Here is a 13,297-nt window from a genome sequence, read left to right on the forward strand (position 1 = left end):
GATGAACTCCCTCGCTGTTTCATACCTGAGCCTCCGGTGTGCCAACCACCCCTAGCCCTCATATGTGGTCCAGGAATTATCTCGACGGGTCTGTGACACATCCTGGCCCCAGAAGAGCGACTAGGAACTAGGGGTAGAGGTTTCAGTAGTCGGAGTTTCTAGGGTGCTGGCCTCTGCCAGCTCTTTCCCCTCCACCTGATGTTCAGAGTCCACAGACAGCCTCCTGGGGGAGGGTTGGTAGAAAGAAATAGATTTATTCTCATGTACAAAGCACTCAGCCCACGGGACCACATACAACAGGTGCACAGAGTCCTAGAAAAACGCATCTCTCTAAAGGCAACTCAGAGTAGGTAAGGCAGGTGGCCCCTCCCCCACCCACAACACACACGGAACAAAACAGAAGAGAAGCCAGTGGCCACTCACCCAAGAGGCCCAGCCCTAGGGGGAGTCTCCTGAGCCCCTGGGGCACGTGTGGATATGGCCTTAGAGAGGAGAGAAGCCCTGCGGGGTGAGGCCAGGCCCCTCCCGGATGGCAGGAACGAGAGGGGCTCAGGCCAAGGGAGATACACTCATAGGAAAAGAAAGGTGAGGCCCTCTGTGCCTTGGGGTGGCAGAACATGCCACAGCCACTCGCGGACTCCACAGAACTATGGAGACGTCGATCTAAACAGAGAATAGGCTGTCGAACTGATCCTGTCTTGCCTAGCTAGGGAAAGGAACTTGCTTCAGGCCACACCACCTGAAGGGCGCGTCAGGGGCTGTCTCCCAGCTTGAGGATCCTTCCTGCCCATCATTTCTGTCCCCAGTTACCCGGCTGTCAGCTCGCTCCAAGGGTCCCAATCCTACCAGAAGCACAGACGTGTCCTCAGGACACCCTCATCCTATGGCTATTTCTAGCTGGTGACTGTTTCATATACCCTCTGCTCACTCAGCAGTCTCTTCCGTGAGGATCTCGGAGTCCCCGGGGAACGGGGATTCCTCCAGGAAAACAAGACTATTGACCTAGCAGAGCTATGACAGGGTAACAGAAGAAACCGTGACAGTGCTCAGGGATGGAGCGGCTTGGGCAAGACTGGGCACGGGTATGGTCAGAGAGGTGCAGAATGGAACCCACTGCCACTGGTCACCACTGAGCTCTTGAAGAACAAATGGGCAAGTCTGTGTGAGACTAGGGATCTTGCTTCCCTTCTACAGATGAGAAAGCTGAGGCCCGGCCCAGGAAGGGTAGCATGTGCTGGGTCACAGGGGACATCCTGGCCTAGGACCCAGGACCCATGGCTCTGGTTCCCAATGCATCAGACAGACTGGTAGAGAGCTGTGGCAGGAGGGCTGGGCAGGGAGGGCCCCAGAGGGGATCACTCAGCCTCAAGGCTGCAGCAGCCGTTGACAGGAGCCCTGGGGCCATCCAAATCGGGCACCTCATATTCCTCGTCCAGGAAATCCAGCGAGTTGTTACTCGGGAGGCCTCGGATGGTGAACTTGTGGGACACCTTGGTCCAGTGCTCACGGTTGGAGGCCACACGTTCATACAGCTCTGCCGCCTTGGGGAACAGGTCTTGTAACAGCCTGGGGGTGCGGGGGGTGGGGTTAGAGGTCAGAAAACAGAGCAGACAGCAAGACAGTTGAGGACCACACCACAGAGGGCATTTCCAGTAAGGCTGTGAAGCCTGGGGGTTGGGACAGCATGAAGACCATGGGGGTCTGAGGGGGAAGCGACAGGGTCTCTTGCTAGCACTGAGGTGGATACACTGCCCTGCCCTCTCTACACAGGGTCCCAGCTGTGCCCGCAAGCTCACTTGTAGATGGGCATGGCGATGTGCTCCATGAAGCTGATCTGCAGCTCAGGGATGTAGGCCTTCTCCCGGTCCATCATTTCCATCGGTCTGTTGCCCATGGCCTTCTCCTGCAGGCACCAGATCATCAGGTCTGCCCCTCCTGCTCCTCCGTCAGGTACCAGGTAGGGCCAGCTAACCCAAACCCTCCCAGCCTCGTGCCAGGAACACCCCACCCACCCCGCACACCACCACCCTGGGCATCCTGAGGTCACCTGACACATACCAAGTCTCCTTGGGAGAAGAACTCTTTGTAGATCAGCTCCTGGAAGGCAATACTCTCATCATCTCCTGCAAGTGGGATCTGTCCACCTAAGCCCATTCCCAGGGTGGCAAACTGAGGCCCAGTGTCTCAGTCCCACCCAGGGCCTACCCTCACTAGCTTGACAGTAGGTGGTACACTACAGAGCCTGGACTCTGCCCACTTCACACTGGCCACTAATTTATTGTGTGACTATGGGTAAGCTGGTGCCCATCTCGGAGTCACTTCATCTGTGGTCCTGAGGTGGTCTGGACTTCTGAATCCCCAAAATACAACCAGGCAGAAATCAGCACAGAAAGGTGTTCAGGATGCTGTAGGGGCACACGGGCCTGGGCAGAGGATATAGCTTGTGTTTCCTCGGGTGGGAGGGCCCATGCTTACCGCAATTTTTCTAGTGGTCTTCCAGCCCTTTGTCTGGTCAGAGAGGTCACAGGAAGTCATGAGGAGGCAGAGAAGAAGCCTGTGGTGCTGTTTGTTGGTTCGGTCGTAACCCACTGTTGAGAGACAATGGAGTCAAGGCGAAGGGTCCACACTCCTGTCCCTTCTGAGAGCAAGGGCCCCACAGCCTGTCCCAAAGTGGATCTAGAGTGTTCCATGGGGAGCAAAGCACACCTCACGGAAGCTGGGAGGCAGCATTGGGTCTGCCTGGAGGGACACCATAACCAGGAATGGGCTAAGGACAGGACAGAACCACGGCAGATGTTCAGGTGAGCAGATCTCCATGCTAAACCACCCATCCCTCCCCAACAGCGAGGTGTGGCACCTTCGGCCATCTTCTGCAGGTCCTTGAAGATGCGGAGGTGGTGTGCCAGGTCTGTGGCCAAGATGATGTCCCTCATCAGGTCCAGCATGCGCTGATAGTCCTGGAGAGGGTCAGGGAAGGACATCACGGTCCCTGCTGCACCACTCCAAGGCGGGTCTGCTCCTCTGTCTAGCCAGTCCCCAGCTCCCACCACACAGACCCCCACACAGCCCCATCACCTTCCGGGAGAAGTGGTCAAAGATGTTGCAGCCGTGGGTGTTGAGGATGGCAATGGCCTGGGCAAAATGATGCCTCTGTGGGGAGAGAAGAGACGGGTCCCACTGGATCAAAGTGTCTCCATGACCAGAGGCTCCCAGAGAGGCAGGGAAGCCCAGCAGAGACAGGACCCCAAGCTCAGCAGAGCAGGCAGAAAGGAGAGTTAGGGTCCACATTCCCTTTGTGAGTACTCTATGGGAACCCTCTGTGGCCCCCGCAAGTCCCTGGCCAGCTTCCTGACACAGAGCTGTCCCATGAAGGGGCCTGATAAGGTATGCTCAGGGGGCCTCAAAGGCTGGAAGAAAATTCTGAAATGATCCCCTGATGTCCTGGACACTAATTCATGCAGAAAATATTTGTTTGCTGACAAGGGAAGGCAGTGAGGGAGAAGAGGGCAAGGCCCCGTCTCCTGATAGTGAAGGGCTGTCATTCGGAGGAGGAGCAGGCTCATCCCAGGGGACAGAGGGCAGAACCAGGGTTGCCGCAGGGCCTCCTGGGAGACAGTGAGCAGGCCATATATCTCTATGGGTGCAAACAGGGGCAGCCTCTGGAGGGGATGCAACGGGAAACAGCCTGGGGCAAGGTGACCTTGGAAATGTGGTTCCCACCCTGAATCAAGACCTGCACAAGAGAAGTTCTGATGTCTCGGATCTTGTTCCTGACCCAAGAGGCCGCTGGAGAGCAGACCAGCCCTGGGGACTCTAAACTGAGGGGATTAAGAGCTGACCCAGGCCTGAAGGGAAGGGTAGGTTTGAGGGGCGGGGTTGCTGGGTTCCCGCTGGCTTTGCAAACCGGGCTCAGGCTGGCACGGTGGCCTGAGTCATGGCCCGAGTCACACCCCCACCTGTGCTCATTTCAGGAAAATGAGGCACAACTCCTGCAGCCTAGCTGGAGAGCATGGCTTGAGAACTGTCTAACTTGAAAGTCGCTGGCCTTTGGGGGTTCAGGACAGGGGCTGGGCAGGATGGCAATTTACCTCCATGACAGAGCCCTCGGAGCTGTAGAGCGCAGCCAGCACAGATTTCTGGAAAAGTCCAGCAAAGCTCTGGTTACCCCTCCCATCTGGGTCAGAGTGGGCACCTCCCACGGAGGTTATTGCTCCCTCCTCCCATCCCAGCTGCGGGTCTCCTGGCCATTGCTCCTGGGGCTGAGAAGGGCAAGGCAGGGGGCCCCCATTGTGAGGAGAGAGCAGGCTCTCACCGAGGCCACCTGGAAGGAGTTGTTTGTGCCTCTGTGGTCCAGGTCGTGACACATGCAGGAAATAAACAAGGCAAAGATCTCGATGTCCCTAGGTGGGAGGTAGTAAAGAGAAATGTCACCCAGAGCTTCCGCCCTGGGTGCCTCAGAGAAGAGACAGATGGATGAGATGCCCAGGGACCACCCAGCGGTCAGGAGGTTCTGGAAAGTAGCTCTCCTTGGGGAGTGAGGCAGCCTTGGGGGAATCAGGTCCATCATTCTCTGTGACCGAGCAGCCCCCTTGTGGAAGGTGGGGGCTGTCTGGCATTCCCCCCTGAGCGGAGAAGACAGAACCTGCCACACACCTGGGGCTTGTGGAAAGGACAGCCACTTACTCGAGGTAGCTGGAAAGCTCCAGGTTCTTATAGAGTAGGTAGCAAAAGTGAGAGACAGAAAAGGCGTGCATCCAGTTGTGGTAGGGTGGGTCCCGGTAGCCTTTCTTCACCATCAGACAGAACCTGGGGGAGCCGAGACAGCAGAGGGGCCTCAGCCTCGCCTCCTCCGGGAAGCCCTCCAGACTCTGCCTGTTACATTTTCTTGTCTTTCTTTATTCATGACCTGGTGTCTGAGTACGGCTTCTCATTCACAGATCCCTCCCTGCTCCCACAAATCCAGTCCTCCCCCATCTTTAGAAAGACCCCTCCCAAGAATGCTGGGGGCAATGGACATGAGATAGGAACAATTGGAGATGGAAACTGAGGCTCTGCCCCAAGGGCAGTGCTGGGGCACACACCTGGCCAGAGTTGGGCAGTCAATTTTGTAGTTATTGATGAAGTTCATGTCTTGCAGCATGCTCAGGATGGCCTGTAAAGCAACGAGAGGGGGTGTCAGAGGGACAGCCACTATTAAGATGTGGCTTCTGTCTCTACCTCTCTTGAATCCTCACACTAAAAAATTAGTCTTAAAACTTGCTGGGCGGTGGTGTCGCACGCCTTTAATCCTAGCACTCGTGAGGCAGAGCCAGGAGGATCTCTGTGAGTTCGAGGCCAGCCTGGTCTACAGAGTGAGAAATCTACACAGAGAAACCCTATCTCAAAAAAAATAAATTAAAAAAAAAAAAAAAAAAAAAACCTCTCAACCTAGAACTAAAGGACAATTAAATAGATGAACAGACATGCGTCAAGCTGTGAACTATCCAAAATTTGAGGAATTTGAGAGCTAAGACTTCTTGGAAACAAGCCCACATACAGTCTTAGAACAGAGACAGGGTTTCAAGCCTCACGGCCACACACCTAGGGTAGCTTTGGACCACCACTGATGTTCCCTAAGCAGCCCGTGGCCCATGACAGCAAGCGGCGTGCCCAGCCTGTCTCTGAAGGAGCCTCCACAGCCCTCCTTGGTGCTTCTGCCTCACCCGGAAGTTCTTACGCACACCTAGCTGACATCTACACTTCCCACACTCCACCCTTCTCACCCCAAGAAGGGCCAGCTCACCATAGAAGTGTCGTCCTCAGGCAGAGAGCGAGGCGTGTAGGTGAAGTTGGCAAAGTTGGAGTCAATGGCAGCCACAGGTTGGATCCCATCATGGAGAAGCTTGGTGTACTCATCATCAGAGACCTAGAACGGACAAGCCAGGCGTTAGCAGACGGCCTCTTCCCTCTCCAGTGTCCTTCCCATCAGATTGCCATGCAGATGGGGGATCCCTTGTCCAGCACTCATCAGCTTGGATCCCGACTCTTCATATTGTCACTGGACAGATCGCCACAGCACTGCAGCCCACATGCCTGTGTCCCCTGCCTGTGCACAGATGACCACATCCATGACAGCCAAAGGCAAAGACAGCGGGTGCCCCCGTTCGTGATACCCCAACCTGTGCTTTCACGGTCACTAAGTCTAGTAGTTTGTCTCTTGGGGAAAGCTTTCGAATGTGTCATTTCTGTCTCTTCCCAAGGTACTGGGACAGGTGAGAGGAAATGTCCCACTGAACAGTAATTGTCCTATACGCTAAGCTAAGGCTTGCGGTAGCTCTTTCGAAGCAGGGCCTGGGAATGGGATTGCAGTATCAGCAATTAGGGTCACGCAGGGATGCATGCATGACCATGGCAGCCAGAGAGTGGTAGGGGAAAGACCCCGAACAAAGGTTTCAGCCTTCGGGGCTTCCCCAAATGGGGCATAGTCTCTGGGCATGGGATGAGGGTAGCTGTCTGAACCAAATTATCCCCTGGGCGAAAGCCTGCTGGTTGCTTCCAGACTGGGGCTGGACTGAGAAAAAACCTCAGGAGAGAGGGGTGTGAGAAGGGGGAGATGGTCCCCAGGCAGAGCAGGAGGCCAGGTACTGATGGGGGTCTGTTTTCACATTCTCAAGAGCCAGCAATAGGAAAGCTCAGCCTGGACCTGGGCTGCAGGGGATTCTGGGAGTCAGGGAAAAAATGTGGAGCAGGTGGCCTCAAGACCCTAAGAAGTACAGGAGTTCCAATCAAGCCTCACCTTCATATGGTACATCATCATCTCGTTGGCCAGGTGGCTGCGGTACTGGGCCTCGTTCACCTTTTTGTACAGGAGAGACTGAGGAGAGAAAGTGAGAAGGACGGGGCTGGAGTTGGAAGCTGTGACACCCTCCGAATGCCCAGAACTGGCATGTGTGTATTGGGTTTTTTTTTTTGTTTGTTTGTTGAGACAGTGTCTCATGTAGCTCAGGCTAGCCTCCAACTTGCTGTGAACTCCTAATGCTCCTGCCACTCCCTCAAATTGTGAGATTATAGGCCCATACCACCAGCCTAGCAGAACTTGGGGGTTTTTGTTTGTTTATTTGTCTCTTCTTTTTCTTTTTCATGATCCTCAGAAGCTGAGTGGACAGAACCGGAAATAGTATCCCCAGCTTTCATGCTGAACCAGCAGAGGCGGCCAGCATGTACTGCAGGCTGCACAGCACCCCACTCACTGGGATCTGAGCCTTATGCATGGATGGGCAGACTAGAGCAAAGAGGACGGATGTGGGGAGGAGAAAAGCACTCTCCCCACCCCAGTCACGCTCCCTTACGTGGGCAATGCTGATGCCGCAGTAGATGGAGAAGGCTGTGGCCAGGTCCTCATCGAACTTGCTGAACCATGGCCCATTGATCTTGTTCACTAGTTCAGCCACACCGATGACCTCTGGGAAGAGAAGAAAGATAGGAATAGCTGGTGAAGGGGTCCAGTGAGACCTGCCTTTCCCTAACTCTCCTGAAAGTAATGGTTCAAGCCCAGGCAATCCCAATCGCTTCAACTCCGGACCCTAGCAGATCGGAAGAAACTAAGCCGGCCTTCCACTACGCCCCGCCCCGGCCCCGCCCAGCCTCTCCAGGCCCCGCCCCCGGCAGCCCGGAGTTCTCACCCTGGTTCTCGTTTTTGATAGGGAAGCAGAGGATGTTGCGCGTGCGGAAGCCAGTGCTGTCGTCTACGCCGCGATAGAAAAGCGGATGGGCGTATGCGTCTGGATGTTCAGGATCTGGCCCGTGGTCGCCACGTGGCCCGCGATGCCCTGGTCCGCCGGGATGCGGATCTCATAGCTCTGCCCAGACAGGAATGGAGTAGAAAGCAGAAGTTGGGCTGGCTATAGACAACCTTCATAAGCGGCTTGTTCCCCAGGGCCCTTGCGTACTCCTGGACACCTTCCATACTTCCTCACCTCATCGTCCACCACGCCGCCATCGAACACCTTGGCCACCAGCTCGTTCTGATCCAGCAGGAACACCGAGCAGCTGTAGAGAGAAAGTGGTTGGTCCGTCAGGTCCTGACGCCCCTCCAACCACGCATGACTAGGGTAGCGATTTCTGAGGCCCCTGGAGGAGTGTCCTGACCTGAGATACTCTCCTCAGAGCTGGCCATTTCCAAGCATTCCATTTGTTTTTTATTTGTTTTGTATTGTATTGTTTTCCTACTGTGTGACACTGAAACCTATGGCATGCTAAGCTAGTGCTGTCCCGGCTGAAATAAGGACCCAGTCAGAAGGAAATGCCAGACAAGAAGAAAGGGGGGGGCAGAGATGGTGAGGAATGAGGCCTCAGTCTCCCTCCCCCATCCCACGTCTGCTCACATCTCTGCATTGCTGAGGTTTCTGGCCTCGGTGATGATCTCCTGTAGCAGAACAGAGACGTCATCTAGAGGAGGGGTAAGGAGAAGTTCCATGAGACCTGAGGAGTGCCAGGCAAGCCCTCTGTGTCCCCTCCCCAAACAGCCTGTGTGGCAGACAGTCACTCACCCAGGTGAGTGAAAAGGTTTTTTGCCACTTGGAGAAGAGCCTGGGAAGGAGGAAGAGAAGATGATAAAGTGTTGGGTCAGAGCTCACCCTAACCAACCCCCTGCTGCCAATGGCCCCGGGGACGTTCTCATTCCTTCCCCAGGGCTCCTGGAATAGGCTGGAAACTGACATGTCTAATGAAAACCTTTGGGTACTAAATGAAGGAATAGAGGGATAGCCAGAGAAGATGAGCAGGAAGCTTCCCGGGCTCACCACCTTTGCCTCTTGCTGCCCAGATGTTGTGGTAGTGCCAATGTTAGACACTAGAGGGCAATCCCAGACAATGCCTAGAGCCTAGGGAACTCCTGCCCTCCTCTTTAAGAGACTTCCAGGTCACTAGGTTACCTAGCTGCACCAGGGCAATGCTGCCATTAGCCCAGATAACACAGGCACGCAAGGCCCTGGTGGACAGCCTTCTGGGGCTGGAGCTGGTCCCCAGGAAAACCCAGGCAGGCAGACACTCACCTGACACTCACACTTGAGTTTCTGCTCCTTCTGGAAGGCCAAGGTGCTGGTGAGCACCGTGCCTGTATAGTGGAAGCAGTGTTGGATCACGTGTTCATCCTGGTCCGTGAACCTGGAGGGAGGGGTGGTCCACCCGAGAGGGGAGGAAGACAGGCTTCTCAGCCCTTTTCTCCTTCCCTCCGCGCTGCCTGGAAACCCATATCTACCAGCTCATGGAACGCTTTTCAGGCTGAGGACACCCACACTCCCTGCCTCCCCCTTCAGGCCGAATGCTCTCTCAAGGGTAATGTCTACTTGTCCTCAGTCCAAAATGTGGACTACTTCCTCCTTAGACTATTGCTTTTTTGTTTGTTTGTTTGAGGCAGGATTAAAACATGTTGCCTAGGCTGTCCTGGAACTGCTAGGCTCAAGTGATACACACACACACACACACACACACACACACACACACACACACACACACTTCAGACCTCTAGAAGCTGGGGCTATTGCTATGCCACCACACCAGGAGAGCTATTGCTTCTCAAAACCAAAACCATATCTCCCTTCTCTGATTGGAGTCACTCAGACCAGCGCTAGTCTCCTCCCTCAGACTAGAGACTTGCCAAGACCAGAGCTGGCTGCCCTCCTGCTCTTCTATGATGCCCCCACCCACCCCTGCGGCCTCATGGAGAGGCAATGGAAAAACAAAAACAAAAACCAAAACCACAGATGATGGAGAGTCAGCAATCTTCCATTAGCAAACTGAGGCCCATCACTGCTGGGGTAGCACCCCTGCCTAGTCCCTTCTCACATTGTTACCCTGCCCTGCCTCTCAGCTTCAACTCCTTATGGACACTTCCCAACCCCAAACTCACAAGTCTCCTCCAAGCTTGTTGAAGGCGCAAGCCAGAGCCACCACCTGGTCAGTGGCCCGGCTGATGACAGGGACACATAGCATAGCCTGCAGCTCACAGCCCAACATGTTTTGTAGCTGCTGCACATCATCCTGCAGAGATACAAGGGGTAGTGAGCCAGGGCAGGGGAGGAGGGGCAGTGGGCCTCCTCCCCCCACTCTCCACCACACTCTGCAACCTGCTATGGCATGAGGATGGGATGCCACACAGTCTCTTGGTCTTGTCCTCCCATTCCTAGGCTATCCCATTCCAAAGACCCTGGGGCCTGAGCAAGGAGTCTCCCCCTCCTGCTCCCCTGGCTCAGCATGGCCATGGCTTACAGAGGTCAGGTCCTTTAACTGGATACACTTCTTGTCTTCCACCACCTGGCCCAGGCGTCCCATGGTCAGCTAGAGAGTGAAGAGAGACCCAGTTGGCCCAGATCTCCGTGTCAGGGATCTCAACCCATCCTTCTCTTCCAAGTCTGGAAGTTCCCACACACACGCTTTGAGCAGTTCAAAGAACAGATGGAGCTGATGCTGAGGAGCAGAAGATGGGGGTGTAGGGAGGCCTGGGGTAGCCAATAGTGGACTTGATGGTTTTCCCTAACTAGGGAGTGATAGGCAGACTCCAAAGAATCTCACTGATCTCAAGAGATTCGAATAGACTCATGTCTAGCAATACTCCAGCAGGAGGGAGCTGATCCCACATAGGCTTCCTCTAGTCTTTAAGAGATTGCTCCTACTGGAGCCTGAGCATGAGATACAGTGCTCCTTTGTAATACTTCTAAGTAGACGTCAAGATCTGGACTAGTCCCACCAAGAGAGTCTAGCAGGCCCCAGTCCTGCTGGGACTCCGTGGTCCCTGCAGCAGGCTCCAGTGCAGAGGGCAGAGGTGGAACTCACAGGAAAGCTGATCTCTTCTCCCAGCACTTTATCTCCAATGACCTGTGGAACCCAGTAATGGAGACAGATTAATGGAAGGAAAGCCGGACATGGGTCACCCTGCCCCACAGTGGACCTGGGCCCTCACCTTGCAGGAAAGCTGCAGATTATCCTCTGACACAAGCAGGAGGCAGCAGTGAGATGCCTGTGTCTCCTGCTGCAGCTGCAAGGGGGCAGAGAGAGCCGGGCTGAGTGTGGGGCTGGGCCACCCTCTAGCCTCTAACCTGGGGGTGGGGTGGGCGGTCAGGCTTTGGGGAGAGTAGAGAGGATGGATGTCCCCATCGGAATTGAGATGAGAGGCCCAAAGGTCTGCTGGTCTTTGGAGAGAGATGAGGTGGGAGAGAAGATGCTCAGGGACTCACGTATTGAAGGACTTTGAGCTGCAGGGAAGTGGCATCCAGGTCATAGAGTTCCCCTGCAAGGGCAGGCCTCAAATCAGAGAGGGCTCCTCCGCCTTGCCTGGGCACTGCTTCCGCGCTCCACCCCTGCCTCTCCTCAGGCCCCACCTGACCACCCGGAAGACCCACGTTCTTTCCAATGCTATCCGGGTTCTGCCTTCTGGTACACACTCCTCTCAGGCCCTTCCTTCTCCACAGATCTAGCCCCGGCCCTGGCCCCTCCAGGATCAACCCTGTTGGTCCTCTAGACTTGTCCAAGTTCGGCCCTCACCACACAGCTGCAGGATCTTTCGGTCATGGTCGGTGTACCCCTTCTCATCCTTTTGATCTTCAGAGGCATCCACTGAGGTGTTCTGGACAGCTTCAGGCCTGCGCTGCTGCAGAGCCTGCACCCTCCGCAGGGCCACCAGAGTCTGGGGCAGGCAGAGCAGTTAGCACACCCTTACCCCACCCTGCTGCTGGTGCCACTACCCGACTGCTCCCCTTTGCTCAAGCAGCTCCCTCTGCGGGCCCCACAGTGCCCATTGCCTTTCTGGTCCCAAACAGTTCAAGCTGTTGGCCCCTCCCCCTCCTGAGAGTTCCCACTGCCCTTAGAGCCTCCTTCCATCCATGGCCAAGTATAGTTGTCTCCACCCCTTGCTCACAGAGGCTTCTAAATGGGTCAGATTTTTCTGTCTAACGCCATCCTGATTAAGACCACAGATGCCCAAAATCTTAGGCAGAAAAGAGCCTGAGTTATGCACAAGGTCCTGGACTCGTCGCTAACCTAGGTTAAGTCAATGCTATCATTATCCCCATCTTCAGATGTGAAAGGGAGGCTCACAGAGGCCGCATGACTTGCTCGAGGTCCCAAAGCTTCAAGGTGGTGGCGCCGGAACCAGAAGCCAGGTCTGCCCAGCTCTCTGGCCAGGTCCTCTTCCCACCAGCTCTAATCAAGGCCTTCCCCAGGCCTGTGTTTCCGTGGTCCTACCCCACTCACATGCTTCTCCACTGCCTGCAGGCTCCGCTCCTCACTGTCACTCAGCTGGCCACAGTGCACCTGGCGGGGAGGGAGAAGGGACCAGCTGTGACCTTCCCCGCCTGTCTTTGCTAGCATGTCCTCCCATGGCCAGCACACGCCAGTCGCTACCAGCACAGTCTGTGACCTCCGTGTAAGGCCATCCTTCGGGCCAGGCAGCCAGCTCTGGGAGTCATTTTCCCAAGGAAGACGTCCAGGGCAGGTGCAAAGGGCAGAACTTGTCTGTCTCTGTCCCATCACTTTCCATGTCCCCTTCCTGGAGAAAACTGTCCCATAGATAGCGCAGTCCAGGTGTACAGTGTTAGGAAGGGGATCTTAGATCCTTCTCCATCTTCCACACCTGGAGCTTCAGGCTAAGGATTTGTGGAACTGGCTTCAGCCTCCCAGCTCCATCTTTCTGGGTGCGGTTTGAGCTGCCCTTACATCTGGGATAAAGGAGCCCAACATGACATCTGCCAGGGAAGGTGTGCAGCTGAAATGAACGGACTGATGGATGCTTTTTGCCTTACATGGGACCTCACCACCGTGAGATGCAGTCTCCCCCTGACAGATGAGCCAGGACCCAGAAGGGGTGAGGGGCTTGCCCAAAGTCACCAAGCAGAAGGTGGCAGAGTGGGGACCACTCCCTCCCTTTCTTGCCTACACTTCCGCTCTCTAGATTCATTCTTACCACCTCCATAATCTGTGTCCCCTGTGCCCGTCACCAGGGCTCCCTTCAGCCATATTCCATGCTCTGGAAATCTCTCTTCCTCCACCCTGCTTGGGTGTGGGAAGAGGAAGTGGGAAGGGGAAGGCGGGATGGCAATCTAGGAACCCACCGTGGGCTGCCTGCAAGGCTCCCCACCTGCCTTCTTGACTTCTTTAGCTTACTCAAAGCTGCTCGCCACCTGTGGAGCTCCCACCAGGCTTGAAGGGGTGGGGGCTCCACCCTGCCTCCCTTGCCCCAGCAGTCCCTGCCTGCCTCTCTGCTCTGGGTCCCCTGCCAGGAACAGATGGAGAGGAGGGAACCAGCAGGTTCTCAGGAAGCTCC

At 55.5% G+C, this 13,297-nt stretch overlaps 1 protein-coding gene across 1 annotated transcript in view; it reads right to left on the bottom strand.

The window, feature by feature from the left end:
* Positions 1 to 233: 233 nt before the first annotated feature.
* Positions 234 to 13,297, bottom strand: part of Pde2a (phosphodiesterase 2A) — a 91,944-nt gene continuing 78,880 nt past the window's right edge. Inside the window, 26 exon segments of the mRNA XM_037197012.1 lie at positions 234 to 1,566; positions 1,797 to 1,903; positions 2,059 to 2,097; positions 2,476 to 2,588; positions 2,858 to 2,957; positions 3,076 to 3,150; positions 4,089 to 4,136; positions 4,313 to 4,400; positions 4,684 to 4,806; positions 5,082 to 5,152; positions 5,783 to 5,905; positions 6,776 to 6,853; positions 7,329 to 7,441; positions 7,662 to 7,766; positions 7,769 to 7,838; positions 7,956 to 8,028; positions 8,364 to 8,427; positions 8,529 to 8,568; positions 9,033 to 9,144; positions 9,890 to 10,020; positions 10,249 to 10,317; positions 10,813 to 10,854; positions 10,940 to 11,014; positions 11,214 to 11,266; positions 11,521 to 11,662; positions 12,229 to 12,288. Coding sequence (XP_037052907.1) covers positions 1,356 to 1,566; positions 1,797 to 1,903; positions 2,059 to 2,097; positions 2,476 to 2,588; positions 2,858 to 2,957; positions 3,076 to 3,150; positions 4,089 to 4,136; positions 4,313 to 4,400; positions 4,684 to 4,806; positions 5,082 to 5,152; positions 5,783 to 5,905; positions 6,776 to 6,853; positions 7,329 to 7,441; positions 7,662 to 7,766; positions 7,769 to 7,838; positions 7,956 to 8,028; positions 8,364 to 8,427; positions 8,529 to 8,568; positions 9,033 to 9,144; positions 9,890 to 10,020; positions 10,249 to 10,317; positions 10,813 to 10,854; positions 10,940 to 11,014; positions 11,214 to 11,266; positions 11,521 to 11,662; positions 12,229 to 12,288 — 2,325 coding nt within the window. The 3' untranslated portion in view covers positions 234 to 1,355.

The sequence above is a fragment of the Peromyscus leucopus genome, chromosome 1 (genome assembly GCF_004664715.2).
Source record: "Peromyscus leucopus breed LL Stock chromosome 1, UCI_PerLeu_2.1, whole genome shotgun sequence".
Classification (NCBI taxonomy): domain Eukaryota; kingdom Metazoa; phylum Chordata; class Mammalia; order Rodentia; family Cricetidae; genus Peromyscus; species Peromyscus leucopus.